Genomic DNA, 24,365 nt, shown 5'->3' with positions numbered 1-24,365 from the left:
ATTTCAGTGTGTTTGTTTTTCTTCTTCCTGTATGTGAGAAAAGGCCCATTCACAATTTTTATTTCCTGCCAGTTTTACTTCCCCTCATAGCAAAGTTATTGCAATTTTTAACAATATAGTCTTCTTTCTCATATATAGCACCACGGGTTTTTTTGCAGACATGTAGTAGAATCTTGTCAGTAAGTTCCCAATTACCTGATAAAATTGTTTAGATTTTATTTCAAATTTAATTTGGTTCTTCATTATTTTCAGCTTTGTGAAATGTTACACAGTTCTTCCTCCTTCTGCCTTCAACCTTCAGGGCTTTATTTTGGATAATACACCTGTGCGGTTCAGTGGGATTCATTTCTCAACAGGCAAATATTTACAACTATTCAATATTTACCTGTCTCTGAATATGCAGTTGTAGACATGCAGAGCAGGGAGATGCTCATGCAGAAGGGGTAGGAAACACGCTGGATCTACTCTTCCAATGCCAGACCAGCAAGAAAAGACTTCACAGGCCTGAACATGCCGTCATGTCACCGTGTGGTCTGACACCCCCTGTGCTGTCAGAACCGTGCTGACCCTGACAGTCAGCAGCCCGGCTTTAACTTAAACCACCCATACATGACTGTAGAGTCATCAAAGTGTACTGAAAGCTATGAATCTGTGCTGAAAGGAACAATTTAACTGAGTTAAGCAGAATGATTTAAGTCATCCCCAGCTATGCAGTCCTCTGCCACCCATGGGTAAAGCAGGCAAGTTTTGTAAGCAAATCCTTTCCCAGCACACGGGCTTAGTCATCAGTGAAAGCTGCTGGCTCGCTCCCATCCCAACTGTGGTTCAGCTGCTGCTCAGAGGTCAGCTCTGCAGGCACTTGATAAAGCTTCAATTAAGTGCTCTTCTTGCAGCACTCGCTGATTTACACGTCTCCTGCCCGCACCGGCCATTTTGCTGAATAAGCCCGCACGACGGCAGGGACCGCGCACGCACCACTGCCCAACTGCCCCTGCCTACAGCAGAATTAAGCTCCTCGAGCCTGGGCGTCACCAGGCAGCTTAAAATAAATGACAATATTCAAATGAAGCGCTTAAAAGGGTGGGGGGAATAGAGCCGCAGAGCCCGCAGTACGAATATTACTACAGATACTTCAGCTGGGTAATTAATAATACACGGCATATCTATTCCAGACAGTTTCTGAGCCGCTATTTCCTTCTGGAGATGTGCACATCAGTGTTCAGATGCTACTGTGATGGGATGGTATAAAAATTTGGGTGATGTGGATGTCGTGGTGTGCTTCTCCAGCCTGTATAACAGCCTGGAAGATCAGCCCCCCGAAAGAGGTTAAAATCAAAAGGCCCGACCTTACCTGCTCATTAACCGGGGTCGCACTTAACTGCAGAGAGCAGCTTTTATCGAAGCCTCACACTGGTGTTCAACTGCTTAGGCTACAAGTCAAAATGGAAAGTGACTCGTAATGACTGCAAATCCCTCTGGGAAAAATGAAAAAGTAACAAGCATAAGAGGATGGAAATTGTTTTCTTGACACAACGTGCATCAAGGAAGATCTGCGTTATTTATTTGTGAGTGACACTGGTTGAAAGGGAATGTTTACATTTGCAGTTTTCACAAAAGAAATGAGTTCTGCAGAGATAGTGATATTAGAGGCATATTGGATTATTCTAGGAAAGATCTACCATATCTATTTGTAAAGGTAGTTATAAGAATTGATAGAAAGTCTCAGATTATTTTTCCTTGAACTTTTTTTGGGCAGCGGTTCAGAATAACAACCTCAAAAAATTCACTCAAACATTTATTTATCAACCCAGGCACAAAATCTTCCTCCTTGCCAGGAGCGTAGTAAAGATACAAATGAACATAATTTTACTCTCTACTCAGGAAAAAAATACATATCCCAGCCAAAGAGGCAAATGGAATTTGGCAAGACTGAATTGTTGACATGCTTTTATTACACTAACAAATAAAACGTTAACTGCAAGTGTTACATGGCACTTGCCTTGTATGTAGGTCATTTTCTCTAGGCAAACCTCCTGCTCCACTCAAGGTAATATTTCAGGGGATTCACATGGCAGTGAACCTGTGCAAAAAGGAGTGATTAGTAAGTCCCTGGGAGGTTTGGTTTAGAAGGCCTTTCTCCATTTCTTCCTCAAGACATTTCACAAGCAAAAAATGCTGGGCAAAAGCTGTGTCCCACTGAAGTCAAAGGCATGTTTGCTTCTGACTTCAGCAAGGCTGACTTTGCTCCCCTGGACTTAAAAGCAGTTTTGCTTCAGCAAGAACAGAGTAAAAGCTATGTGTGATCTTCAGCACGTTGCCCTGGGCTAACTCCAGGGAACACGATCCTCTCAAAGCCCAGCTGCAGACATGAGAACTTATTTAAGACTACTTTAAAATGCAAATTACAGTGGTATGCTCATCATATGCCTATGGATCCACTAGCATGAAAATATGCACAGTCCAGAAATATCCATGATCTAAGGAGGCTCATCAGCACCAGGATGCTGAGAGTTAAAAGTAAAAATCACGTATAAGGGTCCATCCTAAACTTATACAATGAAGAACAGACTACCAGCCTGGATTTGCTCTGATTTTTCATGTTTTTCTTGGTTTAAGTCTCAATCCCTAACCTCATTTTAATATGGGTTTTCTACAGGCTCACTGCAAGAACAACAGACAGGCAGCCGTGGATTGCAAGGATATAAATTCATCCAAGGGCTGCAGTGGCCAGAGCTGATACAGTAAGTGATTATTATCACCCATTACTTCCTGGTGCTGCATTTTGTAGAAGCAATCTGATCACTGATTATTCCAGGTAGCAAGGAAAAAAAATAAAACGGTATAACAGTTACTCTCACTTAATGATTTTGGCAACCCAAGCCTGTTTTGTCGCGTTGGTGCCACCCACAGTGCCAGACCCGTGGCAGCGTTCCAGGGCTTACAGGCAGGTACCCAGGTCCTATGGAAATGGCCATAAGCAAAGCAGGAGCAGTTCCCCACGGGCAGCAAGAGCCCACACAGGTGTAGCAGTGCAGGGAGTCACAGTGTGCACAAGGAGGGGATGGGTGGCTGCTTCCCCACCACGTGCCACAGGGCGCAGGAGGCACCAGGCAGAGCAAGGGGGAGCTGTCAAACCAGTCTTCCTCCATAAATTGCCCCACAGTGATGGCTGTGGAAGACCTGCCTTACCAAACATGAACCTCCATGGACAAGGCCAACAAGGTGGCTTTGCCAGGCACACTGGTGCTGCCTGGAGGCTACAACCTGTCTGTATTGCTCTGTAACCCCCTCGGCTCCTCCCCTTCCCATGCTTCTTGCTGCAAGGCAAAGCTGCAAAGACCACAGGCTCCTGAGGGCTTTGTCCCTGGCCTGAACTTGTTTGAAGGGGTTAATTCCAAAAAGCTCCTGCGTCCTCTCACATACTGCTCTGTACACACGTTCTGTGCTAGTCACAGCCTCCTAGCAAAGCTGTGTGCTTTGATACAGGCTATATTCTGCCCATGAGGGCAGACGGGACATGTTCAGTTATCTGTCCTCGCCCCGATGGAAACAAGCTAATGCCTGCTGTATTTTCACGGGAGCTGTCCCCCATCTAATTTTAAATGTCACTTGTAATAGCTGTTTTTTCTTCCCCAAATAACTTTTGCAGCCCTGCAGTTGAAGTCATCTGAAACCACAAGATTGGAGTTTGAACGGCACTTGATATTATCAGTGAGCTGAGCCACTGCTCTGCACCTCAGCCACCATTTTCCCCTTCCATCCTTCACTGAGATGTATGTACAGATCCAAAGGAACCAGTCAGTCAAATATGGTGAAGCTATCAAACACACTGCTTCTCTTCCCCAGCAGAAGAAGCCTCACTAAAAGCTGAGGGAATATCTGAGAAACTGCAGGGAGCAGAGGGATTTAGGCCTTCCACAATGCGTGACAAAGCTGTCATTAAAGCAATGGAGCAGCCCTGGGATCTTGAAAAATGCAAAGATAATAGTGTAAACAATGAGGAAGACTTGTTTGAGGATAAAAAATTCCCAGCACACCACGGTATGCTCTTGAGCCTCCTGAATTCACTGTCATCTGCAATGCTCCTATCGCCTTGGAGGAATTGCTGCACTATCCAAAACTCAGTCAGACAAACTTATTCTGAGTCCCTTATGATGTCTGGGTTTTAAGGCTCATGCTGTATATAGATTTGTCTTCTCCTCCTCCCTGCCCACCTCAGGGCCTTATTTCCCATTTCATCTACATCGGTTTCCTGGATTGCAGAGGGAATTGTCTCAAGGTCATACCAAGATGCTTCAGCAGGGCTCAGGGATGAAAAATGTATGCAGCCCAAAATATTGTCTAAAAGCAATAGACTGAATATATAATGCCTGTGCCCCAAAAGAGCGCTGATGTATTTAAGGCACAGGGATATAGATGCACACTTTTAAAAACTGCCCGTACTTCACCAGTTAAAATGATGAGAACAAATGAGGCTGTGATCTGTCAAGTGATCCTTCATCACTCCCAGCACAGGCCCATAATCCTCCAGTTGTGATTATGCAAAGGAATATTACATTGATCCTGTAAAATATCTCTGATTGGATCAATGTTATTTTCTCTCACATTGACAAGGTCTTACCAGAGAATGACTATAATTCCACTGCTAACACTGTCTTAGTGAAATCCCCCAATAAATCCTCCAAGCAGCACTGTTAGTAATACCTTTATTAGACTAACTAAACAAGATATTTATATGTAGGGCTTTCCAAAGGACTCTGGCTCCTGCTTCAGTTTCTGGGAATTTTTTATCCTCAAACAAGTCTTCCTCATTGTTTACACTATCATTGTTTACACTGTTGGTCAACAGTGCTCTCCTGGAAGACTTGCCCCCAAGGAGGCTCTGCAAGGATGTAAGTGGCAGATGAAATTACCCTTTCAAGATTCAAAAGGTTGGTCACAGATATACCCTTGTCCTGCCCCTACTACAGCAAGGACCCAAACGCATCTTTGACAGAAAAATCTCACAGCGAATCTGGTTCACAGACAAGACTGGAGTTCAGAGTCTCTCCATACATTTCACAAACAGGCTGTCAGTGAACAGTTTGCTAACAGCCAAAGGGAAAACATGGTCTTTATGTACCTTCTGTCATTTCAATATTTGTTCAAGGCCTGGCCTTCATACTCAACAAGACCTGATCCCCTCCTAACCACTGCTGTCTCTCCTTACTGGTGCTTCCATTCTCTTCCTCTCTTGCCCTTCTCTCTTTGTGTAAATTTCCTCTACTTTTGCCACCATTTTCTTTTCTCCACAGCTCCAAACTTTCAGTCCAAGTGGTTTCAACCCCACACTGACCTCCCCTTCATCACTGAAGCTGAATTGTCACCTCCTGGTTTGAAATGTGATGCTCCAGTGAAATGAATGGCGGATGACAGTGATCACCTTGTCAAGTGATTTTTTCAGGCTGCCTAGGTGCTCAGGCACCCACTGCATCTCTGCTTTCCCCTGGTTCCCTCCAGTAAAGTTTCCTTAAGCCATGAGAGCTGCAAACATATTTCTGACTTATCTTTCTAAACATTTAAGAATAATGAAAAAACAAAGTACTGCATCTAACATAAAGCTCAAGTGCAGCTGAAAGACCAGTATATACAGCCATATATCAATTAGCAGATGAAAAAGCTACAATGACAAGATATCAACAGAAAAATATCAAACAAAACACCGTGACAGACACTAGGCCTTTTTAAATCCTTAGAAACCAGGTTGGCATCTGTGATGGGTAAACTCTGGCTCTTACATGTTTCATGTGAAAACTTTCTTCATATTCTTTACAGCAATATACTGAAATGTCAGAGGAGTCACTTCTCAGCTCCCAGGCCCTTAGAAACAAAGGAAAAATAATTGATATTAGCCTTTGAAACCAAACAGCCTGACAGTAAAAGAAACTGTTAAGGATTATAGGGAGTGCTCCTGACGTATGTCCTCTATTCACATCCATATTTTTACATGTTGCCTCTACCTTCTGGTTCAAATATCTGTGCACCAGATGCTTAAATTGTGATGTCAGCTTTGAAGGTCATTGCCATAGCTGAGAGAGACCGAAACTTTCTCACTCAAATTAAAACTTAAACTCAGGAACACTGACCTGCCTGGGTGCCTGAAGGGGTGGGTTCTATGACAAATGTTATGGATGTGAAATTGCACCACTATAGGTAGCCCAGTCTGTGGACCCTGATGGCCCTGGTTAATTCATTGGCACATTGACAGGGTCCTGGGTGCATGACCCTGACACCCATTCACCAACCAGGTTCCACCAAATCTAACATAAAGTTCCTGTGGCCTCTTCCAAAGCCATGCATAATGACAAGCTCCTGCTCTAGAGGAGTGTGCAGGTCAAAATGCACTTAGCACAGACCAAAACTCTGGAAAGAAAATGTTGAAATGAATGGAGAAGTGCTTATATCTGATCCCTAAGTGTTAGGACCAAGTCCTGCTATGGTGTAAATTGCCACCAGGATGGATAGAAATGGGGCGATTTGTGCCCTCTGAGACATGCAATAAACATTATCACAAGCAACCTGAAAAGTCTTAGGCCTCAGAGGACATATTTCAGTGCTTAACTCATGTGCCCAAGATGAACATTCAACCAACTTAATTTTCTAGGTGACAGGTACAATGCACCACCCAACCACAGCAATCAAGTGCAGGTAACCTCAAATTTCAGGTTCAGGAACTCCCAAAAGGCCATGAGCTACATTCAAAGGAAGAAAAATCTTTAAAGAAGACATGTCAGTACAGTCATCCTAATGCTGTCTGCCAAAAACTACACCTCAGTAACACCATCAAATGGAAACCATGACCCCTCAGATGAAAGAAAGGATGGATGCAGGTGAAGCAGAGCTTGGGCCTGAAGACTTGCCCATGCCTCAGCACTGTAGGCAACTGTCCACTAAGTCCTACTTCTTTCCCCTTTCTCTCTCTTTGTACTTCTACTCTTGGAGTGATGCACAAGCAAAGATGGCTTTGGTGCTGAAGAGTTCATCTGCCCCTGCTGCTGCTTCTTCATTTGAAGGCATTGACAGTGCAATTAGTTGCTGTGCCACAGGCAGGATGTTAGCAATAACTGATGAACAATTGGGGGAAAGATGTGCCACAGGTTCTGGTGTGGCACAGAGTGCAGGGGACACCAGTAAGGACAGAATGGGGTTCCCAACTGCAGGGACAAGACGGAAAGATTGAGGAAGAAGCAGATGGCCCTGTAGCACCATCACTGTCAGACACCATCACTTACACAGATAGACACCTTTCCTCCCTCCAACCATTCAAGTAGCCTCTCCCTCCTTCCCTTTAAGGCACTTGTTGCCACACTTTTCCCCATGAAACCTGGTTAAAAACCTGCATGAAACAAGTCCCCGTGCTTTCTCCACACAGAAGTTTCCAAGTCCCGAGGCCAAGACAGTGCACAACCCCACTCTGCAGTCACTTCATCACTGGGAAACACAGACCTTATAGAGTAGCCAGTGAGACAGTTGTGTTCTGCTCTCATCCCCACAAAGCTGATGCCACTGCCAGCAGTCTGTGACTACCTTTCCCACCACAATCAATGAATTACAAGGAATAGCATTTGAAAACTGGAGGCTCCTCAGGACACCAGGTGAAAAGGATGCCTTTTTCCTCTTAGACACAGAATATTATTTCATGGAAAAAGGATGGCTCAAGTCTACATAAAGGAGCAAAGAAAACCACTTTCCTCTGTCCTTGTTCTAAACCCTAAGCAGTGTATAGTGGCTTACTGTAGAGTCCCTCTGCCATAGATCCATGTCTTCTAAAGAGCAGCTGTCTCACAGTCACACAGCTCAGCACACAGGCAGAGAACCTCACACCCAGCTGCTCCCACATATGTGACATGCCCATAGAGGCAATGCCATCAATGTCCAGTCTCCCTCCCTTGGTCTTGTACCATCCTGTACAGTTCACTTCAAGCAGAAGAGGGGATGCTTTCATAAGACAGGGGTCATTCCTCAGTAGAAGTAAAAAACGAAAATTCCTTCTCTGATCCACTATAGATACAACCCTCCTTCTCCAGGTATCAAGGCACAGAACTGGGTAACAGTTTCTGCCAATAATGCAGAAGGCAGCTTTGCTACTTTGACTCTCAGGTAAGGTTCTCTGAACTTCCAGACAGGCAGAGATCCCCGCTTGTCTTGCTCCACACTGATGCAACCAGGCTTCCACCTTTTCTGAGAGCTTAACTATAGCCCAAAAAGGCTATCTCAGATGATGTTTTCCTACCTTTAGTGCTGTGGAGCACTTTATGTTCTCTGTAAGACTTTTCCCAATGAGTTTTTTGAGATTTGTGGTCTGCTGCTGCACACACAACTGAACAAAGCCCAGAGTAGGTGCCTTTAGCATTCATAAGGTGGTGGATCTTGGGACAAAATCCTTCTCGCTATACAAAAATTCACCCAGCATTACCAGCCAAATGGCTGAATGTTTTGTGAACTGAAACATAGATCTCATGGTAATTTAAATATGTGCAAATAAGAGTTTAATTCCGCTGCTGCCAGCCATTCCGAATGTTTAAATATAGTACGCAAGTTCTCTTTTATTTTGTATAAACTATTTTAATGAAGAAGCTGAAGGCTCCACATTCTCCTGGCTTACGAATACAAATAGCTGAGAATCTAACAGCCCTTTGCTGTTGTTGAGCTAAGGCAATCTGAAATGGAAAGCAGATGAGGGAGCCAGGAAACAAAGTCCCTATTAACTACATTATCTAAAGGAAAGCTGGCTGAAGTGTGCATTAAGTGCCCAGAGTCCACATCCCCAGTCCTTCCTGGATGTGGGGGGGTGTCACAGGAAGGAACAAAGTCAGGCTCAGATCTGAATGAGACATGGTGCAGCTGGATTTGCCTTAGGTCTCTTCCTTCTCACCAGACACCTGTGGCTGATATCAGGCAGGCTGGTGATGAACACTCTTCCATCAGGTCCTGCTTGATACAGAGCTGAATATGCTCTTCCTTCGGTAAGAAAAAACAGGAATTAATAGTAATAATAAATTAATCCTTCACCATCCTGTGGCATGTTTCACAAGGACATAGCACTACAAAGGACTGTGTTCGTTTTTCTTGCATAGCATTGCAAGGCAAGTGTGTCATAGAATCATAGAAAAGTTTGGGATGGAAAAGACCTTTAAGATCTTCAAGTCATTCTAGTTGGGCTTTGGCCCTTCCAATTTCCTCACTGCATAACCTCACGACATCCTTGTAGTCCTAAGTAGTTGTCTGCCCCTTTTTCCAAAAGTCATAATCTCTCTTTCTAAGACATCACTAGCCCTTGTGTCAACTGGAAGGATACAGGAGAACACTATTTGTGCTCCCAATCCCTTAACCAGTTATTCCAAGGCCCTGAAGTCTCTCTTTGGACTTCATGTTGCAACTTCTTCACTTGCCCACCTGAAAAATCCATGATGGATAATCATGTGAGGGCTGTAACAGGGCAGGAAGCGTTGTCTTCACACCCTTAACCTGGGCCCCAGGGAGGCAGCAGGCATTCCTAAGAATTGGGTCCAGTCTGCATATGGGGACTTCTTTATCTCTCAGGAGAGAGTCTCCTATGACAACCTGTCTTTTTTCTTTCCAGAAGCAGTTTTGACACAGGGAGTAGGCTGACTTAACCTCGGTGATACCTCCAAGCCAGATGAACCATTGGCATGTGTAATGGTTCCAAAAACCTGTTTTAAGTGCTGTGGCCTCATTGCTCTTTCCAGAGACCCACTTCAGCACAGCTTCTAGCCTACCTGTATTCATGGCCCTCACACACACCGTTTTCCCTGCTAATGTCAACCTTAGCTTAAGCACGTCTTCCCCCTCTCCTGTGTTTAACTCCTTTTCTTCTGGATAACAATTCTATTTGTAAAATAGATCTTTCATTACTTTTCTCACACTAGTAATCCCGCTCCAAGCCTGCTTGGAATTCATCTTCATCACAGGTGGTTGACGAGAATTGCAAAGATTGTAACAGAGAAGGCTTGATTTACACCTTGCCCATGACTTTAACATTTCTCTTCTTGAAATATCCAGCTAGCTCTGTTCTTCAATCACATCTGCCTTTCTTCTGGCCATGGTTCTGCTGCTCTCTGTCTGCACTTCAAGATATGTGCACCTTAATGAACCCCTTGTCCCCGCTAAGGTGTGGCTACATCCCAACTGAGCTAAGGGTGAGATTCAGGTATGAGCCTTTCCCACCCTGAAAGGAAACCCTCTGCAGTACCTGCCCAGGGAGGAAGGCATCTGAGCCCAAATCTCCTCATAGCCTGGATGTCTGGAGGACCAGAATTCCAATCTGCAACACAGAGGGTATTTAGTCAACAATGTAAACATGTTCTCCAGGACCAAAAGTTCACATTGAAAGAAATTTCACAACTTTCCTGTCACCCAGTCCTCAACATTACTCAGTTCCTTGTATATATTCCAGGACTTCTTTCTCTTAGCAGTGTCTCATTCTTGGGGCAGCAGCAAATGTCTTAAGTTCATTCCTTTGTGCCCAGCCCAATGAGAGCTGTCGCCTCCTCTTACAGACCCTGCTCCAGCATCACTAATGATATTATTAAAAAACATCAGTCGCCTTCTTCAGGAACTCTTCTGTTGACCTTTATCTTGAAACTCCCTCTCTCAGCACTTTTTGCTTTCCTTTGGTCAGTTCCTTAAACACTCTGTAAATTGTGTACTAATTACCTTAACATTGAAATAACCCACTTCCTCAGGGGCAGAATATAAAATCCTTTACCAAAATCCTGATAACTTAGGTCTAAGGCATTTCCTTATCTCAAACCCCAGCTATCTTCCTAGCAAAATATGGCACAGTAGTCTGGCACAGTTCAAATAGGAAAACATACGTTGCATGTTGATTTCATTTTTCCCCCGTGCATTTAATTAATCTTTCCTTTAGAACTTACTTTAAACAGTATTATTGGTATTATTATGATCAAACTAAAAGGTCCACTGTGGCCCAGACAACTTTTGCTCCTTTCTTTAAATATAGATTTGCTACTTTTCATTCCTAATGTACCACCCTAATTAGACAGATTTATTGAAAATCCTTTTTACTGGATTTGCAATGTCACATCTTTCAGAAGTCTGAGATGGAAATTATCCAACTTCCCAATTTGAGCCCATTAAGCTATTTGAGTTTTTCCATTTGCCCTGTTCCTGTTGGCTGGCTCCTTTGTCTCTCTGATCACCATAACATTCCTCCCCATCTCTTTAACCTTTATAAAACATCGTATGAGCAGAACTGGGCAATCCTGAGGACTAGTGAATACAAAAGGGATGAAATTTAACACAAAACACGAGCTCATGTGGTTAGGGACTAAAAAAGAGAAATTTTTTTCCAGTGTGAACTTTTGTCCTGCGGGATATTTGGATTGTTGAGCAACTGTCCTCTGTGTAAAACAGGGATAATTCCACTCTTCAAAATCCTTTATGGTTAAAGATCAAGAAGTATGTACTTGGATACTCTCTTAATGGGAACCACTTAAGTAGCTAATACAACCCAATGCACTTGGATCATCAGCTACCATACATCAGCATCACTCTTCAAAGTTAGTCTCATGACCCTAATCTGTACCCTTAACATCTGAAAAATGTTTTTGTTTCTTTGGTTTGTTTGGTTTTGTTATAATATTTTTGTCATTAAATGACCGCTGGGCAGAAAGAAAAGGTATCTACATTATAAAAGCTCTTTTGCATATTCGAAGATACGCACTGATTAATGGAGACACAAAGACACAGAGACAAGAATCATATATTCATATTGAGGCAGAAAGATCTTTTCAAATAGCTTTTGTTATCCAACAAAATTAGCATAACTGTTTCATCCTATTAGAAAGTCTAGAAATACACTTAGGAAGCTCTTTTCAAATGTCTGCTGTTAAGACTCAAAACCAACAAAAGGTCTCAGAATTAAATAAAGGCTGTGACAAGAGATTTTCAGTGTCTTTCACTCGATCTGGTGGGATATCTTAACAGGATCCACACTACTGTATACATGGGACATCCTTGGAATCTCCCATCCTTTACAGTGTTTCAGCTTGCATGCTTATGGTAAGAAACAAAAGAATCACAGGGCACAAGACACTTACTTACAAGGAACAAAAGTGGGATAAAGCAGTTTCAAAGCCTGAGTGCATTTCCTACTATCTGACAAGAGATGCTGATAATCACCCACATAATAGTTTCCTTCTCAACACTGAGTGCAGAGTCCCTTCAGAGACGACTGAGGTAGAGCTGCTGAAAAAAAGCAGATGGGGATACCGGAAAAATCCTCCCAGCTCTGCTTTAAGAGGACATGAGTGATGGTTTTCCCACTTCTCTGTCACCCCTAAAGCACTTCAGGTTACTGCAGCTTGTTCTGATGTTACATCTTCACTGAAGTCAGAAACAGAAGTGGGCACAGACCATAGCAGACCACTCAGTAAGGAGAAATCTCACCATGAGCCCAGCACAGCAGTAGTTGGCATGCACCAGATTGCCTCAGGGTCTAAGTTATTTCTGACCCAAGGCTTCCTAGCTGGTCTAGCATTTATTTGAGAGATTGTGACACTTTTACTTGCAGAATGTAACTGGAATGGAGGGCACTGGAATGGAGGTAAAACGGGATGTAAAAACCTTTTCCAAAAAAGCCCCCAGCTGTGCAAATACCTTTCTACACATGCACACAGACACACCACTTTGTGGAAAATATCCTGAACTAATGCTTAAAATTTTATTTGTTTATCTTCACTGGAGGTTCAAGCTGACACTGTAGAACAGTTGTTCCAAACATTGGACAAACTTGCTGAATTCTGCTCAGGAGAGCCATGCTGACATCTCTGTAAGGTTACCCAGGATAAACTTGCATCATAGAAGAGTCAGTAGTAGTGATCTCTCTGCCCTTTAAGCTTTATGTTTTAATGTCTCCTCCGTTCAGCCTAAAACTCTGTTTGATCCTATCAGTCACCAAAAAGGCAGGGCTTCATACTAGACCCTGTGCTTTCCCCCCATCTTTCTACTCCACGGCTTAGACCATTCCCTGGACTCTTTCTTCAACAACCACTGGCCACCTCCTTCACACTGAGCTTTCTTGGCCTTTTTGTCACCTCAGATGATCAGTATTAAGTACTTCTTGCCTGCTCTCGGTCTTTTGTCACCCTCTTTATCTTTCCTTTCCTTTCTCCACATGCTGATGTTATCCACGCTGCATCCTTTCATTCACAGACCTCTTGCCCTCCATTCTCTAGCTGTTCCTGCCCTGCTACCCCAAATCCCAGCTGATCCATACCGGTTGGTCTCTGCTACGTCTCACCCAGCAGAGCATCTCTAATGGGAATCCTCCTGCCTGGCTAACTTTCTCCACTATAAACACATTGTTTCCCCATTCAGTTCTGTTTGTGTCCTAGGCTTACTACTCCAGCTCAGCACAGTTAAATCTCAGACTCACAGTCACAATCACCTCTTTGCCACATTTGGCTCGTTCCTCAGACCCTTCCGCCTCCTCAGTCCCTACTTCAGCTGTTATGCAGGATTCCACCCAGTTTTTCCAGGAGAAAAATGACAAACTATGATCTTCTTCTTCCAGCAGCTTTGCCTTTTGCTTCCTCTTCCCCTCCTACAACTCCTTCTTCATTCTTCTCTCCTACAGGTGAAAAACCTCCTACATGGCTCTCTTCCTTTCTTTTATTTGCCACTTAGCCAGTCTTACCCTACCTCCTGCCTTTCCTTATGGACACTCTTGTGCTGTCTTCCCCTTGACCTCTCACGCCCCTCTGTCTCTTTACTCTCATAACAGAAGCACCATTCATCTTAAAACATTTATTTTCCTCTATAAATGCCATGTCTTCTCCTATCCTCTCTTTCATCACCAAACTCTCTGAATATGCCAGCTACAAACACTGCCTGGAGTCCACCCCACTAGTTCAGTGCAGCTTCCTCTCCCTTGCAACTGCTGCTGCCAAAATTTCTACTTAACGTACTGAGCAACTTTCAGCATAGTCTGAATGCTCTGTTCTCATCTGCTGCAACATATTAGCTACCTGCAGTAGTCTCTCCTATGCTGCTTTAACCTGAAGTGGTGTCTCTCTTCAGTTACCATGACATTACTCACTTTTCTTGCACCACTTTTGAATCTGCTCCTTTCATGTGCCCTCCAGAAGATACTTCTCTCAGCTCTATTGGAAGTTCATGGGGCTTTTCTCTTTCTGTTGTTTATTCCTTGATAATTTCTGTCACACACATAGATTCCCCTGTGAACTCCATGTAGCAATTTCCAGGCTCACTCCTCTAATACAAACTTGTCTCTCTAGGTCCATACCCGCAGTATCTCTAATACTCCCTTACAGACATACATATATCAAACTCAGCTTATCATAACTAAAACAGAGCTCCTAGTGCTCTTCTTCCTTCTTTAATATATGTTTTCTTCAGCAATCCCCCTCTTGATCATCACAGACAATTCTATTACTTTCCTTGTTGTTCTGGTCAAGAACTGAAGCAACATCATCTCGTATCTCTCATTACATACATAGATCCAGGGGATGTCTAAGGTTTGCATATTCTTTCACCATTCAGGCTCTCATCACCTCATGCCTTTATTACTTCAATATTTCTTTTTCTGACCTTTACAAATGTGATCTTGCCCTCCCTATATCCATTTAGGATGCTGCTAGAAATATCATTTTGCTAACACATCACTCTGATCACGCCATTTCTCTTAGGAGCTGCAGACTGCTGTCCCCATATCTACTCATTAGTGTAACCTACTTGTCTTCATTAAGGAAATGTCAACTTCTTCCTACAGTCAACCAAAGAGGTCAATCCCCATCACCTACTTAGCAATTTTTCAAGCAGACATGACCCATGATTTTTCTGGTACCATCCTTCAGGTACCTTTGGAAAACCATCCTGTAAACATCCACGCTTTTTATTCATTATCCCTCTTTACAAGTCCTGTAGGAATCCCACGTTTTGTGGTGCTTACAGAAACGTGGTTTGTCTCCTGGTGTTCTAAAACCACTACTGCTCACGCTGAACATAATTACTTTGTAGTCTCCCCGTACTCCCTCATAGGGCTGCGTTACTCGCCAATATTTAAAGCGCAGCCACATGTCAGAAGGACGGGGACGTTTTTCTGATCCATGATTTCTGATCCATGATTAAGGCTCATAAATCCGAGGGTAGGACGCTAACTGGTATTAATAACAGTGAACGAAATCCCTATTATACTGCTACTGAGCTGAGGTATGAGAGATTTAGTCACTTGCCTCAGGTCATGAAGAAAGACTGTGGACTGAATTCTGGCTTTGTAAGCCCCTGCCCTAACTGCAGTACTACCTTTCTTTCATCTATTCTGGTAGTTATCTACAAAGGATTATGATTTCAGCAGGCTCAGCTGGGCATTTCTGAATATTTATTTATGGAAGAATTAGGCTTTATGAGAAAGAAAATGGGGAAATTTCCATTTTTTAGTCTGATTCCTCTCCTGCAGAGAAAGCGTGTTAGAGTATATTCTTTTCCTTTAAATGGATCCTATTCCAAATGATCTGTTAAGGGCACTTGGATTCCAGAATCAACATTTTTTATTTATTTATTCCTTAATAAATACTAAGAAACACCATCTCATTTCTTTCTTTTGCTCTTAAAGAGGTGAATGTGTAGTCAAGGGTTCCAGCAACACTTTGTGAGCAATGAGCCATCAAGTAACTCACATTATAAACGATCATCATTATTTTTGCAAAACCTACAAAATATAAAGGCTTCTTTTTTACTGGTTCTGCAATAGTTAATGAACTCATTACCCTCTTAAAATTTTTCTGAATGCACAGAAATACTTTTTCAATACAAAAAAGAAATATTAATGTTGATTTTTTATTGTGGGAGATGACAAAATAGTTCAGACCGTTTCATCTCTATTTAAGCAAAATAATCCTTCAAATTTTTATTTTTACAGTGAACAGAACACATCTGAACACTTACTAAACCTTTCCTCCACACTTTGAGAAAATTTTTTAGCAATAGTTAGAAAGGATAAAAATGCTGAGATTTCTCAAAGGGATTTGGATGTCCAATTAAATGAACAGGAATTAAGCATGCAGTCCTGAAGGCAGCTCTGCAAATATCAGTTTCTCTTGAGAAGGGCATGATCCCATCATTTTTACTCAGGCAAAATTTCCATTTGTCTTCACTGGCAATTTTGCTTGAAAGCCAAGAGCTTGATTGAAATTTGCCCTTTAAAAAAGCATGATTAAAAACAGTAGAGGCTCTGTTAAATTACATATATGTTCTTAGTATTTTTAGCAGATACATATTATCAAACTAATTATCTCAGATGTGTCAGAGGAATGTGTCAGGTTCTCATTACTTGTGGTAAAGAAACTTTTTAATAAATTGCTATTTAAATTTGATGCAATTAAAATATTAAAATTGCTTATTCAAAATATGATCGGCCAAATCCTCTTGGAACTCACACACGTGAACCAGTGATTCCATCCACTAAATGATTTTAGAAAATCTCTGAACAAGAGGATGTTTTTGCCATATCTCAGTTATTTGAGTTCCAGTCTTACATCAACAGAATAAGAATAATTATGGTATCAAAAAAACTGCAAAGGCTGAATACCTAGATAGCCTAAGATTCAACAAAAATGCTGTCTACTGCTTAAATTTCGCTGGATGCCTCCAGCAGAACTCCAGCTGTGACAGGAGGGAGCACAGACCTTGCACTGGCCTTCCTACCCAGGGACAATTTTAACCTCAAAGGAAACACTAAAGGCCTGAACTTGCTGCATCACCGCGTTCAATAAAACATTTACTATTGACTTCACTAGGATCAGAATCAAGACTTCAATAAAGTCCCTGTTATAAAGTGATCATTTGGAAAACTGTTGGGATTTCAAGCGCAGATTTTAAACAAAGCATTTGGATTCTTCAGTTTATGCAGGACACATGAAAAAATGGCTGTCCTAATTCACCTGGCAAACCCATTTCATTTTAAAAGTCCAATCCAGAGCATCACAAACTATTGCAAGCAGTTTTACAAAAATAAATCACTTTAGTCCTAGAGATAGCTGCAAGTAGCCTCTCTTCAGGCTTTTCCATTTGTGTATAAATAATCCCTAGTGACGGCTGGAGTAGTCCTGTTAAGCCTGTCTTCCTCAGTTGTATCTGACAAACCAAAACAGAGAATGCTTTCATCCCAGAAATCTTGCATGTTATTTGAGGTGGAGGTAGGCTGCACAGGAATTACTTAGGGGTTTTTTTTTCAGTGGTGGCATGGGCTAAGTATGCTCACAATAAAATGTTTTAAAAATAGGATTTACTATAAGTTCCACGGATCTCGGGGGAAGAAGGAAGGTAAAAGGAGGGTTGAAGTAATAAGGTCATTGTAAATTCTATTTTTTTTTAAATAAAATTGGATTCCAATGGCAGGCAGCAGAGCTTCATCCAGTCAGGTTTAACTGGCAGCCTTCCAAAGGCAAGATGAAAGGTCCTCTGAGTAGTAATTGTCTAAATGGAACAGACTCTGGTTACTGTGCAACTTCTTCATCTACTTTATTGTACCTTTATAATTAAATGATGTAATTCCTTTTTTTGCTTTCTTGTTCTCCTCTCAACTACTGCAGGAAAGCATCTGAGCACCATTGCCACAGGATGCAGACAGTCTCTGTGGCTTCTCGTTCTTCTTTCTGGGTCACTACAAGTCGTATACAGGGAGTGGTGAGCTGCTGGTTGCCAAAGCAGGACATAAACTCTGCCTTCTCCTATCCACGAGTGGACACTTACCTGCATTCCAGCTGTCTGCTTGCTTAGTGGTGGAGGCAGTTGGAGTGGTTGCTAGGGTGAGGGATTGTTGCTTTTGCTAGAAATTCCGTGGTTAACAGGCAAAGAGTGGACCTAATAGGATATAGTGAACACTGTGTTCAAAGAGGCGTTAAGCAGCAGGGCTATTTAGTTTGTGGAGAAGCCTGGACAAACACCTGAAAATTGGAAGAAGCTTAAAGTATTGTGCTGAACAATCCCAGAGCCAGCATTTCCTGACTCTGCAAGGCTTTAGGGATCAGGAGTGAAACTCTGGTCCTGAGATGCTAAAAAACTTGATGAGATGCGAAAGCAGAGGAACAGCTCTGTTAGCTCTTTCTTTTTGACTGGTTCTTCTGTACCAGAGTGTTTTCCCTCAGTCCAAGTAGTCCATTCCCAGAAATAAAGACTATTCAAGTGAGGAAGAACATCAGTTTGCATGTTCAACTCCCATAATTTCTTTATTGACTGTAATTTCTGTTGTTTCTCGTTTAAATTTTTTTTCCCATGATGACAAAGAGAACAAATTAACTGTCTAATTTTGATGCAGCTTTAGAATATTCTTCAGGCCTTTGGTCTCATCTCATGCTTGCCTGCCTCTCCCTGATTATGTTTACTTGTGACAATCTCCTTTAATTCACTGCATATTTACCTAATTGTATTATTATGAAGTATGCACGAGTTCTATGAAAATGTAAAAAAAGGATAGGAGAAATGTAAAAAGGACCAACTATAATTTTTTTATATGCAGTAGTGTCTATTATATCTATGTAAAAGAAACCTTAAGTAACAGATCTCCAGTTTATCTAGCAAAATCCAACCTAAAGGTCTTGATTTATTTCCCAGAAAGTAAAAATTAAAAATTAAAAAATACAGAATAGAATTACAGAAGTGACACAGCCTATTAGGAACAGAATTGGTTTTTAAAATCACTGGTATCAGAATACTACCAAGTACCACAGTGCCTGATCCTGCCACAAGCCATTGCCTATAGCTTGTATTAATTTCAGCAGAGTTCATAAGCAGAATAACTGCAGGGTATTTGCAAAGCTAGTTAGGCTCTTAATGACCATTTTTTGTTATCCTTTGATAGACAAATCTACCGTTCTCAATACTGAAAGTTTTACCTAGGGAAAAATGTAGGATCTGTTTTAAAATAAATGGATCACAGATTCTGTCCAGCTTGAAAAACAAATAAACAAACACAACCCAAAACACAATAAAATTTGCATTCACTTACCTATAGCATTACACCCAATATTTGGGACCAGAATCTGCATTAGTTTATCTAGTTCAGGAAGAGGTGTGCTAGATTAAATTAAGAGAGGAAGGAGACTTAAACATCCTCTTTTATAAGGTATTTGCTCTGAAGCTCAGAGAGAGAGAGAGAGAGAGAGAAAGAGAGAGAGAGAGAGAGAGAGAGAGAGAGAGAGAGAGAGAAAGAGAGAGAGAGAGAGAGAAAGAGAGATTTTATCTGTGGAGAAATACGTACCCCAGTCAGGTTATTTGATTGCTACAGGTAGAGAATATCTGCAGCCCTTTTCACCTGCACAGGCCATTCTCTCCCCCAGCACCCACCCCTGCAACCTTTAACTCCCAGGCAAGTATCTGTCATGGAAGTAAAAACTACTTCTAGTTTTTACTTCCATGAGAGATGATGTTGGGGTGAACCTTGTTTTGAACTCACAGCTGTTCTCAGCACTGGACAGCAACAACACTTACTTCACTTTCATCATGTAAGTGAGGATTGTAAAAAAAAAAAAAATCTCCATTTTTATTTCTGAGCAAGTCAAACACTTTATTTTATCAAACTGCCATTATATTTGCTTTTCTGTGTTTTAATCTGGAGGTGCCAAAGGAACACACACCTCTATAGCATTTGTGTGTGACTCTTCATCACAGCTGAGAGCCATAGTATAGGCAGATCCTCACTGCAGAAAGGCCATCAAACGAACTAAAATTTTGGTGTTCACTGTTCAGAGCCTCCTTCCTTTAACATTTCTCTCAGTGTACAATGAACTTTGCTAAATGTGCATCAAAAGACCTTTAAGGAAGGCAAGGAGTGACACACTCCCATATTTGCACATACCTCCCTTTTGTGCACAAGTTGCACTTCTGACCTTGGGGCAGTGACTCTTCGAAGTGGCTCCCTGGCCACCTGCAGACACGGATGTCCAGGAGCGTGTGTGCAGGAACACTCACTGCACCTGAGCCCGGGAATCCCTTGCTACCAGCTGAATGCTGGATATTGAGTTGGTTCACTAAACACACTCACACGCTCATTCACACATTCATATACACACAGGAACACACACAAATTGCAGCAGGATCTTTCAAAGACCACCTTCTCCTGCAATTAACCACCTCAGCTTGATTTGTCACATTTTCTCTACGGTTAACACTTAGCAGAACTGCCATTACAGATAACCCAGTGCCAGGCAATTTCAGCTGTTTCTGGCAAGAGAAACGGACATTCCTGAACTCAGGACAAGGCAGGCGGGGAAAGAGGAACGAGTCTCACTTATTTCAAGATGAAAAACCTCTCTAATAACTGCAACTCCATTTGCCAAAGGTGAGCTCTGGTGTCAAGGTTGAATTTGTTTATGCCCCAAGCACAGTGAGCACACATGGCAGAGCAATCCAGCCCTCTACAGCAGCCCAGCACATACACATCCTCACCTAGGCAGGGAATAGGAATGACTCCCTTGGCACTGAAACCAGCAGCAGGTGTCTGGGGTGTCTGAGTGCTGACAGGCTTTGGGCATGTTCACTCGCCCATTACAAATGGGACTGAAGACAACAATCTATTTCATAGGAGTTGTTAAGCAGCAGACAGATATCAAGGATCCCTAGCAACATAGACAGAATCCCAAACAGTGATCCAGGCTCCCTGGCATGCCATCTGTTTGTACTGGTTTGGTGCAAACCTGTAACATGCTACTCACCTCCAGCGCTCACTTGCAAAAGACAAGGAACAACACATATACATGGGCAAAGACGTGTGAAAGATCAACCCTCGTGAATAATTAGCTTTGAGCAATAATTCCACTTGTAATGTTTGAAGAGGGAATTAACACAGGCTATCAAGGGAGTTTGGGACAGAGGACACACTTAGCAGACAAGTATTTTAAAAGATTGCACTGTGTAAGAAACAGTGATTTCACTACGATGGAAATAAACCAATGGGGAATCTTCTGAATGCAACGAAAGAACCATGGGAGGGAAATGTTATCCTGTAGTATGGAGTAACCATGCTGTGGGTAGCAAAGATGCCGTCATCCTTTACTGAAACCCTCATCATCCTGCAAAAACATGCATCTTCTGTAAACAGGATGTTTAGGCTGGGGTTTACACCTGTGTCCCCTTCCTATACTTCGGATCAAAGAAATGTTTGGGACCATCACCTTGAACCACTACCTTGGGGGAAAAATTAAGACGAAGGACCAAAAGAGAAAAAAAAAAAAAGACAGCACAAAAAATGCTACAGGCGAACAGATGCATCTCCACCCCAAGAGAAAATTATTCCTTTCCAATAAATTCACGTAAGGTTTTGTAGATATTGAAAATATTCCAAAACATAGCTCAGTGTAAACAGCAAGCTGGGTTTCCTCCTGCTCTTTAGCATTTCTCTTTGTTTACTCTCCATTTGAGAATTAAAAAAGCCTACATGTGAGCACTGCAAATGGTGTATTTCAGGGCTGATGGGGTATTTGGTAAGGGAATCAGAAAATGCAGGCATATGTAGCCTCCAATAAAATATTCTGTGCTTTGCCTGAGCCACCAGGGTCAAACAAAATTTAAAAAAAATAAATCCAGTGTCTGCTTTATTAATATTTTTATTTGTGTTTGGAAAATAATCTGATACCATGGTGATGGGCAGACTGTATCAAGCGTAGAGAGAAAGACATGAAAGAGACATTCTGGGGTGTGTCTGCTCTCACCCCCACTGCCTTCTTCCTCCCAAACCCCATGTCTCAGCAGTGGAGACCCCATCGGAAACTGCCCTGGCAGTGCTTCTGGAAGCAATGCCCAGCCCAGCCAGTTCACTCAGTGCAAGGAGAGGTATTTGGCTGGAAACAGCAGCTCCCATCTGTGAGCCCAAATTGCTCTGCTCAGCCCCTGCTCATCTCAGGAGGGCCTGGCATGTTCATTTGGTAAAAAAACAGCCCTTACCTTTGGCAATCAGCTCCTCCAGCTCCTGGTCGAATCCCTGTCGGTGGCATTTCCTCCAGAGCCCCATGTTGGTCGAGTTGTACTGTCTGTTGCACTCGTCGACTGCGCTCATAGCAAAGATCTGCCTCCTGTTTCTTGCCAAGAGGAGTTTCCCTTCCCAGCGGTCCAACCTAGACCTGCTGGCCCTGAGAGGCAGGTTGTTGTTGGAGTTATAAATGAAGCCAGGATCATTTCTCTTCGTGGTGATGCTCTTGCACCTCTCTCTGTGCTTCCTGGCATCAGTTTCGTACCAATGGTCAGAGCAGATTGCCACAGCCAGCATGCCCAGGGCACACAGAGCTAAAGACAGGCCAGCATACAGCAGTAACCTTCCAGCAGCCATACCTCAGCTTCACAGAAACACCATGGACATCTTCACAACAGGCAAAGCCCTTGGGTGTGAGACCACGCAAAAACCTCCAGAGCAGCTGTTAGGTGTCACTTGGCAGAGTCTGCCTCAAACATCCCCAACTCCCGTGGCTCACATCCACACTGCAGAGGGATGCTGAGAGCGCTACAAAGTTCTGCCCTGGAGGCAGTCCTGGAGTTTCATCTGCCTCTCCTCCTCTACAGAGGAGACCTGGCGAGGAGAAACACAGCCTTGCACCTCCAATGGGAGCGAGCCAGTGACCCACCTACACAAAGATGTCCTGCTCCCCTCACCACGAGCACCCGAGTGACAGGGGCTGAAGGGATGTATCCCCCTGAAGAAACCTGATGGCTGATCAGTCCATTAATCTCTTTCAATCCGGCCAGCTCAGAAATCCAGAAGAGATGGCTTTTAGATCAGCAAGCTCACCACAGCATCGTCATAGAGCAGAAAAGTTCAACAGCTTGACATCTCCCACTTGCAAGCAGCCAGTTGTCCCGTTTACAGGAATGGGTGACTTGTCTTTTGTCAGCGGCTCAGCAAGAGCATCATCGTCTGAATGGTCGGTCACTTGCTTGGGTTTAAAGCGGGGTCGAGGGGGAGGGAGCAAGAGGGGGGAGCAATCTGTTGTTGTTGCTGGCTGCTGCTGCTGCTGCTGCTGTTTGAAACCGCGGTTAAAACATACCCTCCCCGGCTGGCTCTGGAAACGCGGGCACGCACGGGTCTCTCCCTCAGCAGACTTCGCTGACAGTCACTGGCATCTTGGCTTCGGAAACATCTCGGCTTCTCTCTGCCAGCCTTGCCATTCGCTCGCCTGCTTTATTCGCCGGCGCTTTCATCCAGGCAGCCCAACGCCGCGCTCCCTTCCTCCGCCGGCGGTCCTGGACAGCGCTCCGGCAGCCTCCCGGCTCCCGGGCCGGGGAGAGGCGGCGGGAGCAGCCGCAGCCCGGCAGGACCCGGCGCCGGCCGCGCTCCGCCCGCTAGGCAGCACGGGGGGCTGCCCTCGGCCCCGGCATCCTTCTTCCACACACACACACAACACACACGCTGCTGCCCCCCCTTCCGCCGGGATCTGAAACGCTTCCTCCGTCCCCGGAGCCGGGATGTGTTGTGCACAGTTTTCCTAACACGGCGGCACGTTAGCCATCTGCAAGATGAAGGCAGGCGGGCAGGGCTACGGCTGGCGGAGAGGATGCTGAGGAGCGGGGAGGGGAGGGAGGTCGGGGGAAACCGAACCAAAACAAACCGGGGCGGAGGGACGGAGGGCGTGGGGTGGGGGAGCTACACACCTTACACGGGGAGAGGAAAGCAGCCCCTAACTGTTGTCAACAGCTTTCGGTCTGCACCATTTCTCTGCCATATGGCCCGATCTCCACGTCGGAGCTGAGATTTTTAGCTCAGCAGCTTCATACGAATCGTATCCCCAGCATCAGCAGTTATATTTTCAGACATATTTTTTTTTTTTCTCCTTAAATTTTCACTCCCTTTCTCTTTAATGGGAATAACTCACCCATTTTGTAGAGATCAAGTGCAACAGAAGGCGAGCTGGAGTCCCCAAGCTTTAGAAATCTCATTTCACCGTTTTTAACCCAAATAAAAGCAAATCCAGTCTTCTGTATACCTGGGAATCTTTCCTTGTTCAAACACCGAGCCCTGCAGCCTTGGCCGAAGCCTACAGACCGAGCATACAGAGCGCTGAGCCAAAAGCCAGTGATGTCACCCATGCAACGTGAGACTCATTTCTTATTTCTCTATCCTCCTTAAAGATAAACTGCACCACTTCCCAGGCAGGAAATGTCGAAGCCTTACTTTCTTGAGAGGGGAAAATGTAAAACCTGGATTTAACTGGATCCTGCTCATTCTTGGTTACAAGCCCTTACACTGTGTCAACCAAGTCCAAGACAAGCAGAGTTGTTTCTCACTGCACCAAAAAAATCCCAATCTACTACATAATACGGAGCATGAGCTTGAA

The 24,365-nt window shown here is 43.5% G+C and overlaps 1 protein-coding gene across 4 annotated transcripts in view; it reads right to left on the bottom strand.

Annotated features, from left to right (window-relative positions):
• Positions 1-24,147, bottom strand: part of TMEM178B (transmembrane protein 178B) — a 241,105-nt gene extending 216,958 nt beyond the window's left edge. For 2 of the 4 annotated variants that reach the window (XM_032688134.1, XM_032688133.1), the window contains exon 1: positions 21,985-24,147. In XM_032688134.1, the coding sequence (XP_032544025.1) occupies positions 21,985-22,366 (382 nt within the window). In that variant the 5' untranslated portion in view covers positions 22,367-24,147. The remainder of the gene's footprint in view (positions 1-21,984) is intronic. The other 2 variants (XM_032688131.1, XM_032688130.1) reach the window with 2 other exon arrangements.
• Positions 24,148-24,365: the final 218 nt, after the last annotated feature.

This window comes from Chiroxiphia lanceolata, chromosome 5, assembly GCF_009829145.1.
Source record: "Chiroxiphia lanceolata isolate bChiLan1 chromosome 5, bChiLan1.pri, whole genome shotgun sequence".
In the NCBI taxonomy this organism is placed as follows: Eukaryota; Metazoa; Chordata; class Aves; order Passeriformes; family Pipridae; genus Chiroxiphia; species Chiroxiphia lanceolata.
The sequence above is the reverse complement of the archived record's forward strand: the minus strand, read 5'-3'. Positions and strand labels throughout refer to the sequence as shown.